The following is a 25102-nucleotide window of genomic DNA, read 5'->3' as shown; positions in this document are numbered from 1 at the left end:
GAAACGGGGTCAGGGCCCGCCCCGCGAGCGGCCATCTTGGAAGCTGAGGCGGCGGCGGCGGCGCTGCGGCGGGTGCTGTGCGCTCGGTCCCGGCGCGGTGCGGCTCTGCGGCGCGGGCCCTTTTCTTCCGCACCCTGCTCCGGCCTCGACCACGGCGAGCCTGAGCGCGGCGGCGGCCCACCTGCGGCGACGGGGAGAGGTGAGGGCGCGCGGGCTGCTCGGTGGCCTCGGGCCGCTCGTCCGCCCCTCCGGAGCCGGCCACAGGTCCGGACGGGGGGCGCGGGGCCTCGGGGTCACCGCACGGCCCTTCCCGGTTCGCGTCCGCCGCCCGCGGGGCCCCGGAGCCGAGGTCGGTTACGGCGGGGCGCCCGGGGTCCGGGCCGCGGGTGGTCCACCGTCCGGTTGGGCGACTTGGTTGACCCTACGTCGGGGTCTCCCGTGATGAGGCCTCCTGATTGGGACGCCTGCGGGTACTTTGAGGCGGAGCTAGCGTTGATGTTGGTTTGTAAACGTGTCTGGAGAGTCGTGAGCTTGGAGGGCGGCTGTCGTTGAGCCCGCCGCCGCTTCACTCCCAACAGTTAGAACCTCAACTACTTGGCGGCCCCCAGCAGAGCGTGCCAGCTTTGTGCCCTGGGCGTGGTGGAGCGGGAGGTGCGGCCGGTGAGCCAGCGCTCACCCTGGGCCCGGCCTCCCTGCCCACCTCTGCACCATCCCACCAGTGACCTTCGGCCTCCTTCTCAGTGACTACCACTTAGCAGGTGTGCGGGTAACTCCTTCAGTTTCCTACGTCTTGTCAGAGTCAGGTAGAAGGCTGATGAAGAGCAGCAAGGCTGCACACAACCCAGTGGGCAGGCAGCTAATGAGTATGTAACAGTTCGCCCATTTATTTGTAGGCAGTGGTACAGAGCTCCGTTCAGTCCAGGTGGTCTGGTATAATATGGCTTTAGAAGAGAGGGACTTCAGGGTTTTACCTGATTGAAAAGTTCACTTCCTACACTTCAGGCATGTTAGGTCTGGGTGCCTAGAACTTGTAGTTGGTAATCTGCACAACTTGGCCTTGTGGACTTCTGCAGCAGCTCTTTTCTCAGGCAGTGTTGTTCTTGCCTGGTGGTGGGGGGTTGTCTTCGTCAACCCCTGGATTTTCCTTTCCAGCTTATGTAGCAGTCTGGAAAAAGACTGTGTGGAAGTCCTGGGCCTGGGTATGTCATGTGCTCAGTCAGACCAAGATCTCGTGCCACACTGTCACCTGAGTTTTATGCACTCAAGTGAGAGAGGTCTAGAGGAGAAAGGAACGGGGAAAATGGATATGGGTCAGGTACCACCTTGGCATAGTGACCCCCCCCCCCCCCCCAGCATTGAAGGTGATTCAGGTTGCTTTCTGTCAGTTTTTGTGTTAATATATATATATTTTTTTAATTTGTGCCACATTTCTGTTTTCTTCTGTGTGCACTCTTTCCTTCATGTGACACACCTGGGTGCTTTGTGGAAACTTGGTTGGAAGGGAGCCTGAAGCACATGTTTCCGTGTTTGGACTTCTTTGTGGGACTTTCCCTGTCCTTGCCCTAGGGGATGGAGACCATTGTCCTGAGTGAGGCAGAGGAGGGTAGTTGGGGAAACTGAGTAGTTGAATCATAAATATAACTAAAACTTATGTGTCTAAAAGCAAGTATGGGGCTCAGTGGTAAAGCACTTGTGTAGTATGCACAAGTCCCTGAGCTCACCTCCACACTGCAAAAATGCATGAATGAATAAATAAAGGCAAGTCTGAGAGAGAAGTTTTTCTTGTGACTAACTTGGCAGGATCTGCTTTGTTCATTTTGTATGGCTGACCACTGTCATTAAGGGTCTGACCCAGCTACTCAGCTGAGTCCAGACAGAGTTTGTATTTGAGCAACCCAGTGAATTATTTTGTTCATGGTGGAGTGTTAATCACAGGAACGAACATTTCCATCTTGGGTGGTGGACCTGCTTGTGGATTGTTAGGTTTCTCACCAGGTGCTGGTATGAAGTAAGCTTTCTATTCTAGGGCATCCCATTCCAGGCCTGGGAACAGCGCTATGTGGAAGCACTCCTTTCCTAGAAGGACTCTACCCTTCTCTTGGTGCTGACACGCTTGGGGAAGGTCAGGCAATGGAGCCTGTCCTCCCCTTTGCTGATGCCTAAAAGGCCTCTACTGGGTGTGGTTTGGGCTGTGGAGGCTGATGGTGAAGGATGGGGTGGTGCATTTGTCTAGAGCAACTGGGCTTGTGAGGGGCATGTGGTGAATGAAATGAGTAGGGCCTAGGTGTATTTTCAGTCCTTCAGACTGGGCTGGGAAGCAGCCATGAGAATGGGTGGGTGTGTCAGGCTGTATCAGGAGCCTTGAGAGGTAAGAGAACTGTCTGGGCTACTTCAAGGGATTGGCAGACAGGGGAGCTGTTGGTGTTTGTCTGCTTGGCTGTGGGGAATACCGAAGGACCTTTGTAGGGAGGTGATGATCAAAAATATTGACATAAGTGCCTCAGATGGATTGAAATGGGGGAGACTAGAACCTTTGTGACTGACAGGAAGAGTAATGAGGTCCAGCATTGGGGTTAGTGTAGTAGGAACAGAAAAGGAGTGAATAAGGATTACAAGGATCGGGGACCCCCATTGGAAGCTGGGTGGGCATTTGTGCTGAGGCCATGTCCATGGAGTAGTGCAGTGGGTGCTTTGGCTGAGCCCTGCTTCTGCAGGCTCTGGGGGTACAGAGGAGCTGGCAGGTGGGGAGGCAGATACAATAGTTTGTGGTGGTGGTGCTCTGGAAAAGTCAGCCAGGCCAGGGACCAAGAGTCTGGAGACCTCTAGATAAGATGACATGTAGGCAGACCCTGAAGAGGGTGAAGGAGCACGCAGCCCTCCAGGGGGAACCATACCTGCACGTCCCCAAACCTGGGTTGACTTCTGGTTTGTACTCCCTGGGAGATTAGGATGGAGATCACTGGTTGTTATTGATGTCCTCTGGTGTCTGGGGTCATTATTAAAGTCTTTGACCTGTGAGCACTCAGGAGAGATGAGTTGGGGACACAGTGGCAGTTTTTGTTGGTGGCAGGAGGAGGAGGAGGCTACAGAGGGGGCGAGTCTGAGCAGTGCAACAAGGTATAGCCATGGCTCTCTGACTGCCCACCTCCAACCTTTCCTCGTCTATCCGAGCACATCTCCTGCTTCTTCCTGTCCTCTTCATCTGGTGTATCCCCGTGTATCCCCTCTGTCATATTTGAGCCAGTGGTTACCACACTTTATTTTTAGCTGAAAAAAAATTTTTTTTTTTTATCTTAATTTATGAGAAACTCCAGTGTGGAAAAGAGAATGAATAAGAGTTGTTCTGATGTCTATGTCAGTAGGGAGCCTTGTATACCTCATTGCTGCCCCCTCCTCACCTCAGGAGCATGACTGAGGGGTTCCAGGGTCCATGATCCACTCTGTTATGGTGTGGCCTCGTTCCCCACGCACAAAGGTGCCATCCTGTGTGTTCCAAGCTCCAGAGTGACATTTCCCACAGAAGACCCAATCTGCTTAAGGCTGGGATCTAAAACCCTTCTGGGGTTCTGCTTGGCAGCCTGGCCCACCTGTCCTCGCCTTGCCTCACCAGCTAGTCTTGTCCCCCAATGTTTTGCTGTGCTTAGGTATCCAGCACAATGATCAGTGCAGTCCCCTAGGCATGCCTTCCTGCTTACACAGTGAGTGCTTCAGAATCTTTTCAAAGTCCTCGTCTCTTGAACCTCAGAGCTTCTTTTCCTGTCTCTTATGACCAGTGGTAAATGTTGGATCTTTGGACTGACAGACTTACAGGGTGGGAGTTTGGGGCTGGTCTGTGATGCTTGCCAGTTTTCCTTGATATGCATACTCCCCATTATTGAGGCCTTGCTGAGAAGAGTTGGAAGATGTGCCTGGCTACTCTTTGGAGCTAGTCCAGGCTGGCTTCACAACACTTACCTACAACCTGTTAAGTGAGTTGTCTTTACTCACATAAGTTCTTAGAGGACAGACGTGAGCCTTCATGGCTCTCCTTGTCTTTTGCATCTGTTGGGTGCTCAGTAGTACATGTTGGGGAACAGATGGAAAGAGAATGAGGGTTAGGGGCCCAGAAGGATGACCCGCTGTGTAAAGGAATACAGGGTGCGTGACTGCTGAAGCGCCTGAAGGTGGGGAGAGCCAGTGGGTATCTCTTCTCTGTAAACAGGAGTGCTTTTTTTAATAGATGAGCAGCAGCAGCAGCAAGAGAGCCCCAACAACAGCAACCCAAAGACTGAAGCAGGACTACCTTCGGATCAAGAAAGACCCGGTGCCTTACATCTGCGCCGAGCCCCTCCCTTCCAATATTCTTGAATGGTAAGACTGTCTGTGCCACCCCTGTGCCCTGCTGCTCCACACGGGCTCTCCACTAGCCCAACTAGAGGGCCTGGTGCTCCTGGGCATGGCTGTGGAGAGGCACTGCTGCACCCTTAGCTGTAGTGGACACCAAGAGACCTGAGGACACTCTCTGGTCTTCTTCCCAGCTGATGGCATGCCAGGGACACTACAGGGTCCTGCTTGGCTTAGGCCGGAGCTAGAAAGAGACCCTTCTTGAGGAGTCCTAGGGCAGGCTTCAGGTGTGCAGGATGCCTGATGATCATATGTACCTGTAGGCAGCGCTTAGAGGAGAGCCTGTATTTCTAGACTCTCTGTACTTTGCTTTTGAATTTACGTGGGAGTATTTGTGACAGGGTCCTGACACTCCAGGTGCCCCTAATCTTTGGACTGACAGAGGGCCTGTGGAAAGCATCCATTCCACCATCCCCCCCCTTTTTTTTTAAATAAACTTTAAAAAAAAAAAATTTATTTTTTAGTTGTAGTTGGACACAATACCTTTATTTTTATTTATTTTTATGTGGTGCTGAGGATTGAACCCAGGGCCTTTCACGTGCTAGGTGAGTGCCCTACCGCTGAGCAACAACCCCAGCCCCCACCATTACCTCTTTGACTGAATTAAAAGGAACTACACACCTCTACTGAAATGCCATGGCTAGCTCAGCTGGCAATTTTATGAGATGTGAAATATAAGGCTGAGGTGTTAGAAAGCACTTTCTCTTTGTTTGGATCTTTTGTCTTGATCTTCAAAAAATACTTTACTTTTTTTTAAATCTAAAGCAAAAAGATTTTAACTGAGTTACAAAGAAGCATTATGCAGGTTGCACAGGATCCCCTCCCAGGATCACCGAGGAGGCCTAGCACTGGCAGGTGGGGCTCCTGCTGGGGAGGTCAAGCCCCTCAGCATGGGGGGCTTCCAGTGGCACCGGAGTGCTCCCCCGCTCCCAGGACATAGCTGGCAGGTATGGGGGCTGTTCCATAGTGGCTTACCTCTTCCCTGATTCATGGGAACATCCTTATTGTGTGGGAATCCTTCCCCACACGAGTCTATGGGTCAGGGGTTCCCAGGACCACGTAGATTTTTTTGATGTGCTAGAAGGACTCATCATTTAGATTTATTATAGTGAAAAGATGGCAGAATCAGCAGAGGGAAGAGGTGGGTAGGAAGAGCATGGCAGCTAGGTCCCTTGTCCTGGGTGTGCATACAGGATGCCCTGAACTCCTGGCAATGAGATATGGAATGTCAACCAGGGAGACTCCTCAGAGATGCAGCACCCAGGCTTTCATTGGGGGCTGGTCACATAGGCACCCTCTGCCTGGTACCCACTCAAACTCCAGATTCCTAGGAGGAGAGCAGAATTCAGTGTGAACTATACCATCTGTGTCCATCTTGTCAGTTGGGGTGGTGGGAACCGCCCAGGACAGGTGGCTCAAGCCTGCTGTGAGAGCTTCGTATGGCACCATGGGTGTCTCTCCTGTTGCTGAGAGAAGAATTATTGGGCTTTTCCTGACAAGGACTACGATGAGGGGTTTAGGGCTGTGGCTCAGCGATAGAGTGTTCGCCTAGTACATATGAGGCACTGAGTTCGATCCTCTGCACCACATAAAAATAAATGAAAAGGTATTGTGTCCAACTGCAACTGGGGGGGGGGGGAAGGGATACAATGAGCTGAAGCCTGTAGGTCCTGCCCTCTAAGCATAGTAGACTGCTGGCTCCAAGGAGAGATGTGCTCATCAGCACTTCCTGGTTTTCTCAGATTGGGCACAGTGCCTGGGAGCAGTACTAATTAGGCCATGTTTCTGGTGCACTGTGTCCTTAGCTTTAAGCCCTTTGATTGGTCCCTAGTCCCCTGGCATACATTAGGTGATAGTCGGCCCTGTGTGTCCGCAGGTTCTATATTCATGGGTTTAACCAACAAATACAGTTTGAAAATATTCCGATGAGAAAAGTTATGTCTGTGTTGAATGTGTACAGACTTTTTTCCTTGTTATTATTTCCTAAACAGTACAGTGTAACAGCCATTCTCAAGGCACTCGCAGTGTTTTAGACATTGTAAGGACTCTAGAGATGATCTGAAGTGTGTGGGGGGGGAGGTATGTGTTGGTTCTGTGCAAGTACTTTACCATCTTATAGGAGGCGCTTGAGCAGCTGTTGTGGGCTTTGATGTCCCCAACATGGGGGATTACGTCCTGGAACCTTGCATACAAGAAACCACTGTAAATCTTAGCAGCTAGCCCAGGTCGAGTGGCCCCATTGCTGTTGATGCCACATGCTCGTGTCCTGGTGGGAGAGGTATCTGGAGTCCCAAGTGTCAGCAGGTGCTGGCTGCTGGTCGCTTTCACCTGCTTCATGATTTTCTGGTTGGTGGTTTTGTGTGAGAACTGATAAAGCCCAGACACCTTGCTGCCTTTCTAAAGCCACCATCTGTTTTATTTGCATGGGAGAATGTAGTCTCTTCACTGGCACTTCTGGTTTGGGTTGAGCTCTGTGTGAGTACTGTGGCTTTGGGGCAGTCAATCACAAGTTGTCCCTCCTGCTCAAGAAAGTTGTGCTGAGATAGTTTCCTTTTCTTCAGGATCATCCATGTCAGGTGGGCAACACAGAAAGCTAGTCTCACATCACCAGCTGTGCCCTGTCTAGCCTATGTGATTGATATAAAAAACGTAAATTGTATATTTCTGCTTATGTTTTTAAATAACTGCATCCTTTAATGGCAGTAATACGATTATTGGATTATCAAGTACATTGGACCCAATACCTTTATTTTATTTATTTTTATATGGTGCAGAGGTTCGAACCCAGGGCCTCGTACGTGCTAGGCGAGCGCTCTACCTCTGAGCCACAACCCCAGTCCCTCAAGTACATTTTAATGTATTATAAGATTAAAGTTTTAAAAGCTTCAGTTGATTATAGTTGGCTAACTCCTTGTCTGTTGCCTGATGGAAGCAGAAATGCTTCAGGGAACTTGGAACGCGCAGCCTCTGCTGTGCACAGTAGCCATGCCTGTGATGCCAGCCACTCAGGAGGCGTGCAAGGTCAAGGCCATCCGTAGCAACTTAGACATTGTCTCAAGTCAGGGCTGGGGAGGTAGCTCAGTGGTAGAGTGTCCCTGGGTGCTCCTTGGGTTCAGTTCCCAGTTCTGTGGAAGAAACAATAGTGCAGTCTCTGAGCTCCTGCTGCAAAGTGTCTGAAGTGCGTGCAGCACAAGTGGCTGAGGACCTGGAGCTGTGCTGTTGGTATGCGGCCTGCCCATGTTCACTGATGGGCTGGCTAAATGGGATTCTTGTTGGTCCTGTGACCCAAGCCTTTCAGGGATGCAGATGTTGAAGAACTTGTAATCCCAAACCCCAAATAATTTTTTTTAATATATATTTTTTTTAGATGTAGATGGACACAGTACCTTTATTTATTTATTTTTATGTGGTGCTGAGGATCGAACCCAGTGCCTCACACGTGTTAGGCAAGAGCTCTACCACTGAGCTACAGCTCCAGCCCAGACCCAAGTAACTTTCTCTTCTCTTTTCCAGGCACTATGTTGTCCGCGGCCCTGAGATGACCCCTTACGAAGGTGAGTGAGTGTTTTTTGAATGGACCTGCCTGTTGAACATCGATTTCTGTAGAGGATAGTCCTTCTAGTTTGTATGTACAGTGGTTAAAGTGCACCTACTTGGAACGTGTCCTGGTATTCCTCCAAGCCCTAGAAGTGTGCGTGCAGTTTGGTTTTGCTGGTGTGTCTAAGTCTCCAGGGACTGACTGTAAGCATTCATGTTCTACCAGCCTCTAGCACAGCTGGAGGTGCGAAAACCAGTTTGGGATAAACAGTAAAACGTGACCATATTTTTATGTTTCTAAGGCCAGGGGAAGTATCTTCAAAGAGGCCTAGTCTGCTAGGCATTTTCAGTGTGATCTTCAGAACAATCTCTGAGCTAAATGGGGCCCCCTCTTGTGGCTTCAGGAGGACATAGGACCTGCCTGACTCCTTAGCTCTCCTAACTGCTACCAGGCCTCACCCAGTGGCCTGACCCCTTAGGTCACCAGATACCATCTAGGGTCCTTGGTTGTTCACAAAGTAGGCAGGAGCTGTCAGCCAGCAAGTCTCTGGGAGCCTGTGGGGAGAATTGTGGCAGCCTTGGGTTTGGACCAGGTCAGAAATGTGCCCATGGATACTGTTCTGCAGGCATACCCAGGGCAGAGTACTGGTCAAGGTGGGCAGTTCCTTGGCTTCTCAGCCATGAGGCTGACTCTACACGACCAGAGTAATAGGCTTTTGTCTGCCCACACATGGAGGTTTTGCGTAGGACTCCCAAGAGTGGAGAGGAATTGGAGAAGCACTGCTATGGCTGGCTATGTTCAGCAGTGTGGCCCTCATTTGGATCCTAGCACCAAAAGAAGAAAGAAAAAACTGCTGCTTTGGATGGTCAAGGGAGAGCTGTGGGTAGCTAAGAATTGAAAGACAACTCTCAAAGGTGGTTTGGCTGATGTTTTGCTGGCCTTACAGTGGGTTCCCTTTGGCCCAGGAGTCCCGTTCTAAGATTACAGGGAAGCACATCTAGAGTGGCGTTCCTGCAGGGTGGGCATGTTGTGACAAGGCTGTGTACAGTGGCATGAGCTGGAGGATGTGGCCCATGTGTTTGAGAAGTCCCCTCAAGAGTCCCTAGAGATGTGGTGAAAGGCTTAAAAAGAGTTGGTCCAGATAAAATGGAAATACTTAGGTAGTATGTGTATTGCTAACAAACTTGAAGAACATATACCAAAAATGAATGAGCAGTGGGTAACTCAAGCAAGTGGATTATGCTGGTCTGTAAGCTATTTTAATCTTTTTTCTTTTCATATTTTCCAAATAAATAGTAAACATTTATTAATTTTGTAACAAACCCCACACCCTCCACAGGACCAGCCAAGGTTGTCTCTGTTGAGGACCGGGGCTTGAGAAGAAGGTGTTTAGGGTGGGGCCTTGGGGGCAGCCAGATCCCTGCCTGCCCTAACCTGTCAATTGTGCTTCCATATTTTTGTATGGCCCTGCCCAATTCTGGGGTCCTTCACTCCAATCTTCCTAGTCCCCTCTCTCTGTGCAGCTCTCTGTGGGGCCGTTCCCAGGCTGTCAGTGTGTTAAGCCCTTTTGGCAGTTGCAACCTCATCCTCTGCTGACACCAGTCTCACAGGGTCTTGAAGGAGCCCCTCTGAGGTGCCACAGCCAGGGGCTGTGCTGGTATCTGACACCATTGACTGATTCTTTCCTGGCACTATGAGCTCTAACTTCCTGATATTCTGGCCTACTCTGCCTGCCCAGGGGCTCCTCTGTGGCAGTCCTATTCCTGGCGTTTTCAGGCACACCCGTGCTGACAGTCCTGTGGAAGTGTTGCTAAAGAATTTTCACTAAATAATCTGGAATTCACACAATCCTGTCAAAGTCCCAACAGAGTTTTAGATAGATTTATCCTAAAATTTACATGAAAGGGCAAAGGACCTAGAGTTGCTAAAAGCCACGTTTTAAAAGCACGGTCAAGGGCTGGGGATGTGGCTCAAGTGGTAGCACGCTCTCCTGGCATGCGTGCGGCCCGGGTTCGATCCTCAGCACAACATACAAACAAAGATGTTGTGTCTGCCGAGAACTAAGAAAAATAAAATATTTTAAAAAGCCTACCTTTAAAAAGAAAAAATTAAAAATAAGTAAATAAATAAGAGCACGGTCAAGTGCAAGAGCCACAGGTCTGCAGACCTGTTCTGCTGCTCCAGCAATGATGACCAGGTGCCCGGATGGGAGAGACAGCGTGGAGCCAAGTGGGGAGCCAGAGCAGTTCTGCACTGCCTGGCCAGTGGGTGTTGATGCAGGTGTGGAATTGGCACTGTGGGGGCTTCTGGACAGTGCCCCGCGTGGGGTCTGTTTCCCCGGGGCTTGGCCAAGCTGCACTGTGGCCCACTCCTAGTGGACCTTGGGGAAGCTTGTTCCCTGTGCTTCTGCAGGGCAGGCTGGGGTGGTGGAGGAGCTCTTATAGACTCTAATTACGTCCTTGAAGGAGCTGCACTTTGATCTCTGAAGGAGGATCTGGCTTCTTTGGATAGTTTGATGAAAGTGCCCTTCTGGTACCTCCTCATACTTCCAGGATGAAATCTCCTGGGGCTCCTGCAAATGCTAACCCTACTGTCAGTTTAATCTTCTGCAGTTTAAAATACATGTTTTTGTACACAGAGAAATGCATACTTCTGTTTTCTTTCATGGTGAGGAGCTCAGTGTGTGTGCTGTCCTGTGGCTTGCTGTTCAGTTTGCACTAGTTCACATCTCATACAGGTTCCTGCTCTGCTTGGTTCTTGCCCAGTGTCCGTTCACCTGACCCTTCTCTTGAAAGGCAGGTGGGTGCTGCCCACTTTTCACTTCTGCAGACAAGTGCTGATGTGTGTGGTTCTCTTGCCCTTAGTACATAACAAAGCAGGACCACCAGCCAGTGGAAGTCTGTGTGCACAGCAAGGCGGGAAGGTGCCTATCTGTACCACCCTCTTTAAGCTAAAAATGGCCCTCTTCCTTACTGTCTCAGTCACATGGTTCCTGATCAGCCCCGAGCTGAGTGAGTTTCACATACATGTTGGCTGCTCCTCCCTTCTCTTTGGAAAAGTGCCTGTTGAAAGCTTTTGCTCATTTCCTGATTGAGCTTCTCTTGTTGATCTTCTTGAGCGTGCACGTGTGTGCTCTGATCTCCAGTTTGGTGAGCTTGCCTCACAGATGACCCTTGCCCATGTTGGCTCCACAACTGTTCCCTTGTCCTTGAATGCTGGCCCCAGGGCGGTGCCCAGAGAGGAAGCCACTACATCCCATGCTCAGGCACTTGTCACTTTGTGGAGTGGCAAAGAGTAAAGAAGTACAGCTCATATCTTGGGTGGGGCACTGCACCCTACTCAGCATGGCATTGAAGCACAGGAGACCTGTGGCTATTTGGGGACAAGGGTGTCCAGGGTTGTTGAGGTAGGACTATGCTCTGGGCAGCAGGGAGTTTGGGAGGGGGGAAAGAGCCCAGTACTTCTCAAGCCTGATGGTCACACACACCCCTGCGTGTGTTGTCAGGGAGTCCTGTCCAGTGCACATTCTGCTCAGGCGTCTCCAGCCAACTCCTGAATGCAGCTGGGAGGAGGGGTATGAGGCCTGGAGTGACGGGGCTGGGGTTGCCCTGAGGTCATGGTGAAGGGTCACAGGCAGGGGATGCAGAGCTTGTCTGGCATATTGGGCTCTGGATTGATTGAAGGGGGGCGCCTTGCTTATAGAATGGCCTTGCTTATAGAGTGGATGCAATATTAGGGGCACAGTGGGGTCCCAGATTTTAGTCAGAATAGCTGATGGGATGTAGTAGGCATTTGGGGGAAATGTTTTCTATCTTGGATGTGTACATTTGGGGCAGTGTGGTGTCGATGGTCAGTGTACCATTCTGGAGCTTGGGGAGGGAGGGAGTCCCTGGGTCCAGTGTTGAGAGCTGCTGGGGAGCCATTGAGGGACTCATAAGGGGCAGCCACATGTGGGAGGAACTAAGCCTTGTAGGGCTTCAAGGACACAGAGTCAGTAGTGATCCCTGGTAAGACCATGCTGCTGAAGTGGTGAGATGCCATGGGGACCTGTGGGTAGCTTGAGGTCAGGCTTGGTGCACCATGGTGAGGGCCAAAGCCTAAGCAGGGTGTATTTGTGAGCATGGAGGCAGAGGGTTTGGTGAAAACCACTGCAGATGGGTCTCCAGGGGCTTACATGAGAGTGAGGGAACAGTTGGCAGAAATTGGAGGAGTGTGGGCTCAGGTGTTTTTTCTTTGTCACCCCCACCCCCCTCAGTACTTGATTGAACCAGGCTTTCTTTCTTTTTTGGCATGCGGGGCAGGATGGGTACTGGGGATTGAACCCAGAGGACTTAACCACTGAGCCATATCCCCAGCCCTTTTTTATATTTTATTTAGAGACAAGGGCTCTATGATTTGCTTAGGACCTTGCTAAGTTGCTGAGACTGGCCTTGAACTTGAGATCCTGCCTCAGCCTCCCAGGCTGTTGTGATTACAGGTGTGTGCCACCATGCCCGGCCGTGAACCAGATTTTCATGCATGCTGGGCTTTGCCGCTGAGATCCATCCCCAGACCCCAACTTTTTTTTTTTTTTTTTTTTAATATGTCCATTTCTGACCTGGGTCTGCTTGCTTCTCAGACAACCTGATGGTCCTCTGCTCCCATGAGGCACCATATTGGTGCTGAATTTACCGTGGATACCTGATTAACACAGTGTACTGCAGCCCAGAACTCCTGGGCTCAAGCAGTCCTGCCTCAGCCTCCTGAGTAGCTGGGACAAATGTGTACCACTGTGCCAGGCTCCACCCCTTTTAACAAAATCTTAAGATGGGATCTCATTAAGTTACCCAGGCTGGCTTTTAACTCTCTCTCTTTTTTTTTTTTTTTTTTTAGAGAGAGAGAATTTTTTTAATATTTATTTTTTAGTTCTCGGCGGACACAACATCTTTGTTTGTATGTGGTGCTGAGGATCGAACCCGGGCCACACGCATGCCAGGCGAACGCGCTGCCACTTGAGCCACATCCCCAGCCCTGGCTTCTAACTCTTGATTCTCCTATCTCAGCCTCTTAAGTAGCTGGGATTACAAGTTTAGGCCACCACACCCAGTTCAAGTGTACTTTTGTTTAGGAAGGGTTTGCTAACCTCTGAATGGTTGGGCTGGAAGAAATGGGCACTGTAAGAGCCAGAGAGTTGCTGGATTGGGACCTGGAATAAGGGAGGATTGAGCTGTGTGCAGCTCCTGAGGCACTGCAGGCTGGCAGACACCTGCATGTTCTCTTCTAGCTACTCTGCTCTCAGGGGAACATGGGTGGTCCCAGGAGAGGAGAGGTGTGCCATAGCCATAGTGGGGCTCACAGTGGTCATGAGTTCCCAGGGAGTGTTCTGGAGATGGGGAATGGGGTGAGGTGCTCGGTCAGACTGATAAGGTGCTAGGGGAGCCTGGGCACTGGAGAATGCCAGTGGTGCTGAACCTGTGAGCCAGGACGGGGACAGGGCAGTGGCGACTGCGTGTGGTGGAAATCAATGGAGAGGGACTGGGGCTAGATCTCCTTGTGCTTGGTGATGACAGGGCTCTTTCCTTTCTGTTTCGATACAGGTGGCTATTACCATGGAAAGCTAATTTTTCCCAGAGAATTTCCTTTTAAGCCTCCTAGTATTTACATGATAACTCCCAATGGAAGGTTTAAGTGCAACACGAGGTAAGCTTCCAGGGGGCAGTGCTTTGAGCCATGGCTGACAGGGAGTGCCCTTCTGCTCATAGAGCACCTTTCTTGCAGGCTGTGTCTCTCTATCACGGATTTCCACCCAGACACGTGGAACCCAGCGTGGTCTGTCTCCACCATCCTGACCGGGCTCCTGAGCTTCATGGTGGAGAAGGGCCCCACCCTGGGCAGTATAGAGACCTCGGACTTCACGGTGAGGTGTAGCAGCGCCTCACTCCAGGCCTGTGGTGGCACTTTGGCCTTCCCTCTTGTCTATGGTTATTTGTGTTCCTCAGATGCACAGCCACTTTTTCGTCAGCAGGTGGAAGCTATGCACAGATCTATGGTGTCCTCATTTCTGGCCACTTCGTGGAACTGCTCTGCTCTGTGCTTGCTGATGGAGTCTCTTGGCCTTAAGCAATTAAGCATCACTATGGCTCCAGCTCTTCTTAGAGGGTCTGGGGGACTCTAGACTGGGAGTACACTGTGTGTTCATTATTAGCTTACATTTCCATTTTTAAAACGGGAGTCAAGTTTAATGTTATTAATTATAATGAGAAGACACACAAACCTTCGTAAGACCTTGACTCGGGGAGAGCAGACTCTTAGGCACTTTCTCCAGCAAGAAGAGCAGCCCTTGGGTAGAGGCTTCCCTCGCATGCACACAGCCCTGGGTCCAATTCCTAGTACCACAAAAAAAAAAAAAAAAGCAGCCCTTAATTCTAGAATGGTCTGTTTTTAGAATTTTGAAAGAATTAAAATTAGCTTTCTGAGTGACATTTTCCTTCTCTCTCTTCCTAGAAAAGACAACTGGCTGTACAGAGTCTAGTGTTTAATTTAAAAGATAAAGTCTTTTGTGAATTGTTCCCTGAAGTTGTGGAGGTAAGAAAGTGAAAGCCAAGCTCGGTTTTGTCTTTCCTTTTGTAAAAGCATTTTCAAATTCGAGTCTTCCAAAGAGAAGATATTTACAGGTCCCCATTGTGTTCCTGCAGATGTCACACAGGCTCAAAAGGTCATCTGCTGGACATGCCTCCAGACACATACCCTGGGGACACAGGGCTAGGCCCCCTCCGGGATCCTTAAGGCAGGAGAGGCAGAAGAAGCCCAGAGAGGAATGGGTGGGGGTGGTGTTGGGTCTGGGCTTGCTAGTCAGAGTGGCCACCCCCAGGTGGGCCAAGAGTGGTGAGGAGGCTCATCTGTTGCTTATTGCTTTGAAGGCTGGGCCTCCTCTGCCATGTGGGGCTGGGTGCTCTCTGGTTTTGGCATTGCAGCAGAGAATGTGGCAGTAAACAGAGGTAGCTTGCTTCCTGGTGGTTGAGGCCTTGGTATCTCTAACCTGGCTGAGAGGCTCAGGGTAGTGATTTTGGCAGCCTGCTTGGTCCCCTCACCTGTAAAATGGGACCAGGAGCCATACCCACCTCAGTGTGTCAGGATTTGGCCATAGAATGGAGTCCTTCATTCTCAGTGATGGCCCTGGGCTCCTTGGAATTGGAGAACTGGTTTGTTCAGACCAGCCATGGTTTCCTGTGTTTTTCTCTTAGGAAATTAAACAAAAACAGAAAGCACAAGATGAACTCAGTAGCAGGCCACAGACTCTACCCTTGCCAGATGTGGTTCCTGATGGGGAGATGCACCATGGCCAGAATGGGGTCCAGCTTCTCAATGGGCATGCACCGGGGGCCGGGCCCCACCTTGCAGGGCTCCAGCAGGCCAACCGGCACCATGGACTCCTGGGCGGTGCCCTGGCGAACTTGTTTGTCATAGTGGGTTTTGCAGCCTTTGCCTACACGGTCAAGTATGTGCTGAGGAGCATCGCACAGGAATGAGAGACACCAGAGCCAGGACCCTGTCGCTGCAGATGCAAGTGCCAGAGCTCAACACAGGCGGGCTGGACATGCTGCTGAGCCAGGGCGGGCCCGCCGGACTCCTGGGTTTCTCTTTTTAAAAACCTTAAAAGGAAAGCAAAAACCAAAATGTGTGATTTGGAGGAGACACGAGATCCTCAGCTCCCTCTGCTCACCTGGTGTGGTGTGTGTCGGGGCCAGTGTCTACCAGGGCTGCTCACGTTTGGTTTTATAGCTTATCTCCTGTATTGTCTTTTGGACCTGTTTAGTAAACCTGTTTTTCATTTTATTAGATTTGGTCACTTAAAAATATAAAACTCAATGCCTATCAAACACTCTGCGTGTGTTCTTGGCAGAGCTCTGGACACTTCAGCAGGAAAGGGCTGGAGCTGGGGTAGGGCCTGCATTGTGGCACCATCCCAAGTGGTAGAGCCAGTCAGCGGGCCAGCGACAGCATGGACAGGGACCCAGGAGAGAGGAGATTTGACTCATCATAAAAACATATTTATGGTCAGTTGGAGTGAATCAAATTTCTTCTGGAAAGTGCTCCTTCATTTTTCTGTCCAGGTAGAAGAGTCTGCTTGCTCTGTGGCCACTAGGTGTCACCCTTTACTTGGAGCAGCCTCTGAGAATGGCAGGCAGCTAGCTTGTGGTCCGCCTAGTTGGACCACCAGCTTCTCTGGGTGCTGTGGGGCGGGAGGGTGGGTGCTGGGTGTCTGCAAAATCTTTTCTCTGAATTTCTCGTGTCCAGTTGGCAGAAACTTGTCTTACTGAGCCACTAGGTGGAGACCCTTGGTCCCGGGGTGGGTTCTGTGCACTGTTGGACTCTTCCACTTGGTCCAAGTACTTTCTTGCACCTTAGAGGTAGGCTGTACTGTCCTTACTAGTTGAGCACATCATTGGCTCTTCTGGGTCACATAAAGGAAGCTGCCCTTGGAGGACACGTGGATTCACTGTCAAAGCTGGCATGGTCTCTGCGTTGGGACCTGTGTCGCCTGAAGGGCCCATGTCTTCCCTTTTCAACATTTGTGTCTAATGACTGCAGCTGCACTGAGTGTTTTGAAGATGCATCACACTGGGAAAACTGACATCTGTGGGGCACTGACGGAGCCAGTGGTGCTGTTCAGTGGCGGATGTGGCCTCCCATCCATCAGTCACCACTGGGTCCCCACTGAGGCCCACAAACCAGACTCATTCCAGAGACAAGTGGCAGAGCTGAAGCACAGCCTGCATGCTCGACTCTGGCTTTGTTTGTGGTCGGTTGATTTAAAATTGCTCTGTATTTCACTGCTTGTGTGTTTGACCCACCTCTTTGGAGAAGAAATCTTTCATTATACTTCTGTTCCTGAATTTCATGCTGTCTTCATCTGTGTTGGTGGAGACTCCTATCCTTGCTGGGTGGCTCAGGCCTACAGGTGGGGTCTTTGGGGTCACACCTGCCTGGCCTGGGGACAGTGAGTGTTGCCACCTGAGGGTGAGTTTTGGAGGCAATGTGGTGCTGCTGGGACCCTGGCCCACCTGGCCTGGACCCTGGCCAGGAGCTATCTGTGCATGGCCATAGTGGGTGAAGCATACTTCCTCCTTTGTTGGGAGCCAGCCAACACTTGGTCCATGGCCTGCTTTAAGGGCACTTCTATAACCATTGGCGTCCATTCCAAATCCTTGATGTTTCCTGGGGCTGTTGGGAGGCCGAATGTAACCAGATTTAGAGTTTACCCAACACCTTATTTACTGTATGTGAAATCTCAACTTTTAACAGCCCTTAGTCAGTGGTGGAGACAGACCCTGTGGTGCCCATGGCTTGTTGCCTGCATTGGCTTCAATAAAAGATGACCTTTGTCCTGTTGGACCAAGTGTGTCTCCCTTCTTTCGTGTTGCCCTTTCTGGAAGGAGTCTGTGGGTGCCCTTGACTATCCCCCACCGCCCTCAAGGAAGACCTTCCTTGTGCAGAAGGAAGAAGAGGCCCTCACAAAGCTTACTATCAATGGACACTGGAAGCAGCACTCCAGTGGCCTCCTACTGTTCCCCTGGGAAAATTCTCCAGCCTTTGAGGATTTCATCACAGAGCTCAGAGTGTGAGAGGGAGCACCCTCCCTCTGCATCCAGCTGGTGGGCAGCCAGCAGGGAGCCCTGTGTTTCTCTAGGGCTTGGGGAGCCTGGGTTTGAGGCTGAGCCCCTCTCCTAGGGCAGCCTGAAGTTGGAGCCCAGATCTGTGGCGCATGGAGTCCAGAACCAGTGCAGTGACAGCAGGGAGTGGGTTATAGTGCATGTGATCCCGTGAAGGGGGGACGATCCTTTTGGTGTCTTGAGGTGATTTTGAAGGAGGGGATGCTGAAGCCAGAGAGCTGGTGACTGTGGGGCCTGTCCCTGAGTTCCGGGCTCCTGGGAGTGGAGTCTGCCCTAGTACCTCACTGCTACAGGCCTACATCTGGCCACTGACCCTTTCCCCTCTGCCATGGGGAACCTCTGTGCGACAGAGCTGGGGTTCACTGCCAGTGCACTCTGCTTTCACGCACAGAAAGGTGAGTCCCGTAGGAGGCAGGTGGCCCAGAAGAGCAGGGTCTGATCTGTGGAGAAGTCTGGCAGCCCTGGGTGGGGACTCCAGAATTGAGGATTTGCCAACTCCACACCTGGGTCCCGAGCATGCTGGGTGCAAAGCACATCTAGGGGTCATGTGCTGGGGTTCCAGGGTGGGGCTGTACTGAACCCACCCCCACCATCATGGCCACCATTCACCAGTGGAGAGGAGGGCTGATGTTGCTTCCTGAAGGGTGGAGGCCTTAGCGTTGTGCTTGGGAGATGCCAAATTGGCCTCTGCTGTCCCTGAAGGTCGCCCTTCTGTCTGAGAGCAGGAGGGTGAGAGTGTGCACTTCCCTGACACCCTCCCTACCTAGCTCTGCAAGGGGTGGGGGCTGTGAGGCTGGGCCTCCTGTCTTGTCCACCTTCACCTTCTCTGGGTCAGTAAGTTAGGGAGGTTGGAGTGTCCCGTGGTAGGCAGGGACCAGGACCAGGACCAGGACCTCTAGGGCCAGGGTGGAGCCACTGTTCCTGGTGGACCAGCCTCAGAGGTCCCCCTCACTGACTGAACCCAAAGGGCCTGTGGGCATGGTCTGGCCCCAGAGACCTGCTGCCTCAGCCTGGAGGTGGTCAGAAAGGACCCCTCTCCCCCACAAGCCTGGTGGAAGGAAATCTTGCTGGCCAGAGGTCTTTGGAAGGAAGGACTCACCCTTGTGCTGAACTCTGAAAGGTCTGGGGACTCTGCTCATGCTTTGCACCCGGTGGGCAAGCAGTAAGGGTCAGGCCTACATCCACAAAGGGTGTGGGGTTGAGCAACTGGGACCACCAGCCTCTGTACTCCTGCCCTGAGGCCAGTGGGTCCCTCCCTGTGGGCCTATCCCCACTGAAGGAGGGTCCCTATACTGGGAATGTCTGGGGGGAGGGAAAGTCCCACCAGCCAGCTATTCCCTTGGTTCCAGGGTCGGGGGTGTGGGGTTAGGGTTAGGGTTAGGGTTAGGGTGGGGGTGAGGTAGGGTGGGGAGCTATGTCTGGAGCTCCTCCAGGGCCTGAGTAAGGGGCTGGGGTTCTGTACCCAAGGTCACTCTTGACCCTGGCCCTGAGGGGTGGGTGTGAGATGCCAGAGGTTAGTGTGAACAACCTCCCCTCCTGAGGAGGGATGAGGGGCAGGCTGGGGCTATTTCCAAAGGACTAGACAGCCTGAGAGGCAAGGCCCAAAGCCTCAATAGCCCCCAGCTCCTTAGGAGGGCATGAGTCCACGGTCAGTTTGGGTCCCGCCCCCTGCCCCGCCCCGCCCCGCCCCATCCCACCCCGCCGTGGGGGCGCCGGGCAAACTGTTTCAACGTGAGCCCTCCCCTTGGAGCCCAGAGGCCCAGAGGCTGGGGGAGAGGAGCGCGTCCGGGAGGACACTGCGCGAGGCGAGGCGAGTTGGCGCCGGCCTCAAGGGGACACGCTGCTGTTGCGCCCCAGCTCTTGGGCGCCCCGCAGACATGCACCGGCGGCGGCCGGGCGCGCCCCTGGGCCTCGCCCCCGCGCGGGGACTCTGAGTGCCGCCGCCCCCGTGAGAGCACCTGGCCGCTGGGGATCGCAGCACTGAGCTGCCGCCCACATCCAGCCATGCGGCGCTGGGCCTGGGCCGCAGTCCTGGCCCTCCTCTGGCCACAGCTCGCGTTGCTCTGGGGAGTCGGGGCATGGCGGGAGCCCAAGAGGCTGCGGCAGCCGGGCCAGCGCACAGAGGCCCCCAACGCCACGGCTTCCGACAGCGAAGGTCTGCCTGGCTCTCCCAAGGTATGCACAGGCCGGGCGCACGTGGGCCCAGGGCACAGGTGCACAGGGGCGGCTTTGGGACTGAGGTCATCGGATGCCCTCCCAGGCTCTGCCACAGAGGTCCCTTGGTGGGGTCTGCCGCAGCCCCGACTGGGCCCCCCAATCCGCACAGGCCTGGAGAGGGGTTGGGGAAGAGAGGCACTAACCAAGAGCCCAGGTGAGGGAGGACTGGGGGGAGATACAATTAACTCTTTGCAGCCACAGGCCATGGACTTGGGACAACCTGCTGCCATTAGTTGTAATTGCTAATTCAGGCGGGGGGGGGGGGGTAAGAGAGCATGGCGCCCCACAGCCTCTAAGGAAGGTTGGAGACTCCAGATCCCTGTGCTTCCTGGGGATTCTGTGTGGTCAGCATCCACCTGCAAAGTGCCCTGTCCTTGGATGTCCCTGGAGAAGGAGACCCTGGCACTGGCAGGGTCTCAGTGCACAAACCTCAGGTGATGCTGCCATTAGTGGCAGTTATCTGCTTGCTCAGGGCTGTTGCTCTAGGGAAAGGGCAGGGGCAGTCTGGGAACTGATCAGTAGGAAGGACTTCTGTGGGACAGCTACCCAAATGTCCTTACTCTTCCTGGTGGAGGTGGGCTTGTTCACTGCCTGCTCCCTACAGCCTCTGCCCTTGTGGCTCAGTGCTTAGGCTCCGGGCCCACTGACCCATACAAGGCATTGAGGGGACAAGCAGATACTGGATGTTTCAGGATTAGGGGTGCATTCTCTCCCTGGGTGGGTAATCCCATCCTGCCTGCTTCTCCAAGTCCCCCAGGATGGAGTCCTCTGATCTACTGGGAAGGGACACCAGTTAGCAGACAGGACCTGCTTTGGTTGGGTTGGGTCTAGGTCCACATCAGGACTGGACCCTGCCCTGGGTCAAGACCCCTTGGCCCACTTGCCTGGTTTGGTGGCAGCTCCCCTGGAGTGGCCAGGCTTTCCCTTGGCCAGGCCAATAGTGCCATGCTTCTGTCCATGTCATGTACTCTTGCCAGCCTCACCCATCATCCCGAGACAGGACTCATTCTCACTGGCCATCCTCTCTCTAGTCCACAGCCTTCTCTTTGACACCCCCCAGCCCCCCCCCCCACACACACACCATATCCAGGACCAGGCTCACTGTCAGGGACACATTAGGCTGGTGAGAGGACCCCCAGCCCTGTGTGCACCCAGGTGTGCCCTTTCACATGGTAACAGGGCCAAAGGTGTCTGGGCCCTCCCATAAAGGCCAAGACTGGGCATCATGCCCTGGCTTCCATAGAGGACCTGTCCCTGTCCTGCCTGTGTCCTACCACCAGGACATCAGGTTCTAGTCCCCGGGGTGACCCATCCTACTGGTCAAGGCAGTTTCCTATGTGCCTGAGTTTCCCCAGTGACCTGTGGTTCCCAGCTCTTTGTGGGGCGCAGGAGGACAGGCAGGAGCCACTGGGGTCTGGTGGTCATTTCCTAGCCTTGCCCCCCTGGCTCTGTAGCCGCTGGAGCCCTCAGGGCCTGAGTTCTCAGATGCTCACATGACGTGGTTGAACTTTGTCCGACGGCCAGAAGATGGTTCCTCCAAGAAACGCTGTCGCTGTCAAGGCCAAGACAAGAAGTTGGTGAGCCCCTGGGCTGCCTCGGGGCCAGCCTTCCCAGGATCCTCCAGGGGGTTTAAACCCAGGGCAGGGGTGGCACTGGCTCCTACTGGGACCCTCACTTTCTCCTGCCTCCCCAGCGAGGCCTCTTGGGTCCCCCGGGGCCCCCTGGGCCTCCAGGACCCCCAGGGCCCCCCGGTGTGGAAGTCGCCCCAGCAGCCCTGCTTCAGGAGTTCAAGGACATGCTGAAGGGTGAGGCTAACCCTAACCCTCTCCAGGCCCAGGAAGCCCCCACAGGGCCCTCAGGGGCCTCACCCAGGTTGCCCCCTCCCTGCAGAGGCCACAGAACGGCGGTTCTCAGCACGGCCAGACCCGCCACTGTCCCGTGGGGCTGGCCCATGGCTGATGGTTGAGGCCTTTCACTGCCGGCTGAAGGGCCCCGTGCTGGTAGACAAGAAGACACTGGTGGAGCTGCAGGGTTTCCAGGCTGTGAGTGGGGGTGTGGGCCCAGGGCAGGTCCTGACATCTCTGGGGCACCCACTGCAAGTTCTCATTCACTAAGAGGGGTCTATGGGGAAGGAAGCAGCGTGGGGCCCCTACAGGTGAGATGGGCCCACGGACAAGACTGGGCAGTGTCTGAGCGCATGTACGCATTGGCGATCTGGGGAGCCCATGCAGAGGGTGGGGGTGGCCTTGGTCAAGGTTAGGACCCCCAGTCTGCCCAGACTATTCCTTATACCAGGACTCTGGCAGGGCCAGGGTAACCAAGGAGCAGGGAAGCCCTCTGTGTGGGGCTCTTGGGTCCCCATGCACTCTTTGGGGCCTGGGTTCTGTGCCCTGAAACTCAGATGGAGGTAGACACAGGGGTCAGCCCTGTTCTTCTCCCATGAGAATGAGAACCGCTTGGTTCAGTGGCTGTCGCCAATAGCGTCTCCCCCTGGTGAGGTGTGCAGGGTGAGGGTCCAGGCCCTGCAGCCAGCCGCTCACTCACTGCCCCTTACAGCCCACTGCCCAGGGTGCTTTCCTGCGGGGGTCTGGCCTGAGCTTGGCCTCAGGCCGATTCACAGCCCCAGTCTCTGCCATCTTCCAGTTTTCCGCCAGCCTACACGTGGGTGAGCCAAGCTGGGCCGTGTGTTTGGTGAGGGTGGGGATGGGTTAGGCCTCAGGGGTGGACACCTGACACTGTGGGGCCATCGGAGATGCTACTGCCCCGTTTGGGGCCCTGTGTTCTGGGGCCCTGTGTTCTGGCTGCCCTTCCCCAGCCCCTTGGGGTCTGCCCTTGGGCTGTGTGTCTTGAAGCCCCTCTCCTACCACTGTCTCTACAGACCATAGTGAGCTGCAGGGCAGGGCCCGGCTGCGGGCCCGGGACACTGTGCGTGTCCTCATCTGCATCGAGTCCCTGTGTCACCGCCACACGTGAGTGTGCCAGTCCCTGGGCCCACCTTTGGGGCCGGGACCACAGGCAAGCATCATGAGTGTATCTGAGCCTTCCCTCTTGCCCTGCCCAGGTCCCTGGAGGCCATCTCAGGCCTGGAGAGCAACAGCAGGGTCTTCACGGCACAGTTGCAGGGGCTGCTGCAGCTGCAGGTGAGGGTGGCATGCTGACTCAGGTCATAGCCACTTGGGGTCTGCCCTTGGGCTGTGTGTCTTGAAGCCCCTCCCCTACCATTGACTGCACAGACCATAGGGAGACAGTGGCTGGGTTCAGGGCCAGGGGCTGACAGCCCAGCGGGAGTCACTCAGGACCCTGGACCTAGCGTCCGGGAGGGCACTGCCTGGTGGGGCAGCTCTTAGGTGCATAGGTGGTCCTTCATCTGGGCTGGGCCTTGGCCCCAGGTGCTCTTCCTGTGTCCGGGAGGCTGTGGGACCAGGATACCCACAGGCAGTGATGCCCACCGTGGTGCCTGCAGGCTGGGCAGTATGCCTCCGTGTTTGTGGACAACGGCTCCGGGGTGGTCCTCACCATCCAGAGTGGCTCCAGCTTCTCTGGGCTGCTTCTGGGTACCTGAGGGTGCAGAGGGAGCACCCTGTCAGGACCTGTGATTCCCCTCTGAGGAAGGAGGCGAGAAGACCCCCAGTGGATTCCTGTGGTCACAGCAATAAAAGCCCCAGTACTCTGTTGCCCCGGGGTACTGCCTGGTTATTTCATTGGTGGAGGTGGGCGGGTGGCCATGGTCTGCCTGATGGTGTGCGGGCAGCCCTGGAGGATAGGGGGTAGACCTGGGGGTTTAATGAGGTCCCTACCACATAGCCCCCAGGCTCTCCTGCCTCTGGGGGAGGTTGCAGGAGCAGCCAGGCCCCCTGGCAGTTTCCACACGTGCTAGGGGCTGTGTTGACTCTGAGGGACCAGGACAGACGTCCATGTAGGTCCCAGCCCACGGCCTGGAACCCCCTCTCCTAGGATCTGTGCCTCCTTAGAAGGCAACCTGTTTGGCCTCAGGGCCCTGGAAGCCTCATCTTGGGGAGCAGGCCATGTGGAAAGACAGGCAGCCAGCTCTGGGGGCTGCATCCTGTGGGGGAGAGAAGAGCATCAGGCCTGTGCAGGCCATGGGTGGGACCACACCACGAGCACCTGTGGGCCCAGGTGTGCCTAGCCACAGGTATGGGCTGGGTAAGGCTGCCCAGCTGAGACAGGAGAGGGACAAGCGGCAGGCACCCACTTCTTGCCACCTTCCCCAGCGATGGCCTCCACATCCCAAAGGCCAGGGGCTGTGGAAGTAGGTAGGGTGGGCTTGGCAGAGCAGCCTTCCACCGCGGCCCTTGAGGCAGGAGCTGCTGGCCAAGGCCCTGACTTTCTGTTGTAGGTTTGGGTTTGAGGTCACCTATGGCTACACCATTTTGGCTCTGGCAAACCCAGACCTCAGGATGCCTGGGGTGGAGTCAAACTACCCAGATATGCTTTCTGGTTGGCACCCAGGCCCTCAGCAGGTGGCAGTGGGCCCCGAGCCTCTGACTCCTCCACAGATGCCCCAAGGAGGGGGGCAGGGAGGGCCTCCTCCCCCTGGAATCATCTCCCAGAGTCAGGGTGGGAGGTAGCCAGCAGGCAGAGGGATGTGTCTGCAGGCTCTGGGCAGGGTGTGGGGTGCAACAGTAGGCAGGAAGAGGCTGTGCCCAAGGCTGTTGCCCCTCCTCTGGGGACTTGACTCGTCTGGGAGGACAGAGGAGGGCCCTTCCCTGAAGCCTGATCTGCAGTGGGAAGGCTGATCCAGCCAGGCATGGAAGCAGAACCAAGCTTGTCCACTGACCCGTCCCCACCTCTCTCCCTGATCCCCCCAGAGTGGCGTCAGGGGCTGGGCCTGTTTACAGGGGTCTCTGCTTCACTGCGGCTGTTGCTGCCAGGTTTGGCAGGATATCCCTTACAACCTGCAAGGGCCAGTGTGGAGCACCCCTGGGTCCCCCATCAAGGAGGCTGAGAAGGGAGGGCTACCTGGGGGGCCCAGGCTTCGGGCAGGTGACTATCCCTACCCTAAATTCCCAATTCCTGAGGTCCTGACGAGTCACAGGGGCCCAGGCTAGGTGAAGAAGTCCAGACTTGGGAGCCCCCTGCAGTTCTGTCACTACCCTTGCTGGTGCAGCCCACCCCACTGGGCCAAGGTGGAGCTCTGGGGTTTCCCTGCAGCCCCAGTCCCACTGGCCATAGAGAGAAAGGCCACATTGAAAGGACTATGAGCACATCGGTGGAGGCACTGAGGACCCAAGTCCTGGCGGAGGCAGAGCAGGACTTGAGAGGACAGACGGCCTGGGCATATGTGTGTCCT

General features: G+C 54.2%; 2 protein-coding genes across 4 annotated transcripts; both read left to right on the top strand.

The window, feature by feature from the left end:
* Positions 1–41: 41 nt before the first annotated feature.
* Ube2j2 (ubiquitin conjugating enzyme E2 J2) lies at positions 42–15780 on the top strand. Of its 2 annotated transcripts, none has more exons than XM_027947661.2 (7): positions 42–199; positions 4220–4350; positions 7897–7937; positions 13498–13600; positions 13679–13817; positions 14405–14485; positions 15145–15780. In XM_027947661.2, the coding sequence occupies exons 2-7, from the start codon at positions 4220–4222 to the stop codon at positions 15427–15429; spliced, it is 780 nt and encodes a 259-aa protein (XP_027803462.1). In that variant the 5' UTR covers positions 42–199; the 3' UTR covers positions 15430–15780. The 2 variants fall into 2 exon arrangements, with proteins under 2 accessions (XP_027803462.1, XP_027803463.1); XM_027947662.3 differs by lacking the exon at positions 42–199 and adding an exon at positions 522–758.
* Positions 15781–19483: 3703 nt separating this feature from the next.
* C1qtnf12 (C1q and TNF related 12) lies at positions 19484–23465 on the top strand. Of its 2 annotated transcripts, none has more exons than XM_027947663.2 (8): positions 19484–19749; positions 21246–21368; positions 21485–21596; positions 21682–21833; positions 22348–22456; positions 22670–22760; positions 22853–22931; positions 23255–23465. In XM_027947663.2, exons 1-8 carry the CDS (start codon positions 19579–19581, stop codon positions 23351–23353), a joined length of 936 nt encoding a protein of 311 aa, XP_027803464.2. In that variant the 5' UTR covers positions 19484–19578; the 3' UTR covers positions 23354–23465. The 2 variants fall into 2 exon arrangements, with proteins under 2 accessions (XP_027803464.2, XP_071474774.1); XM_071618673.1 differs by having other exon boundaries at positions 23181–23465.
* Positions 23466–25102: the final 1637 nt, after the last annotated feature.

This window comes from Marmota flaviventris, chromosome 10, assembly GCF_047511675.1.
Source record: "Marmota flaviventris isolate mMarFla1 chromosome 10, mMarFla1.hap1, whole genome shotgun sequence".
NCBI classification, from domain to species: Eukaryota; Metazoa; Chordata; class Mammalia; order Rodentia; family Sciuridae; genus Marmota; species Marmota flaviventris.
This window is presented reverse-complemented; position numbering and strand designations above follow the sequence as displayed.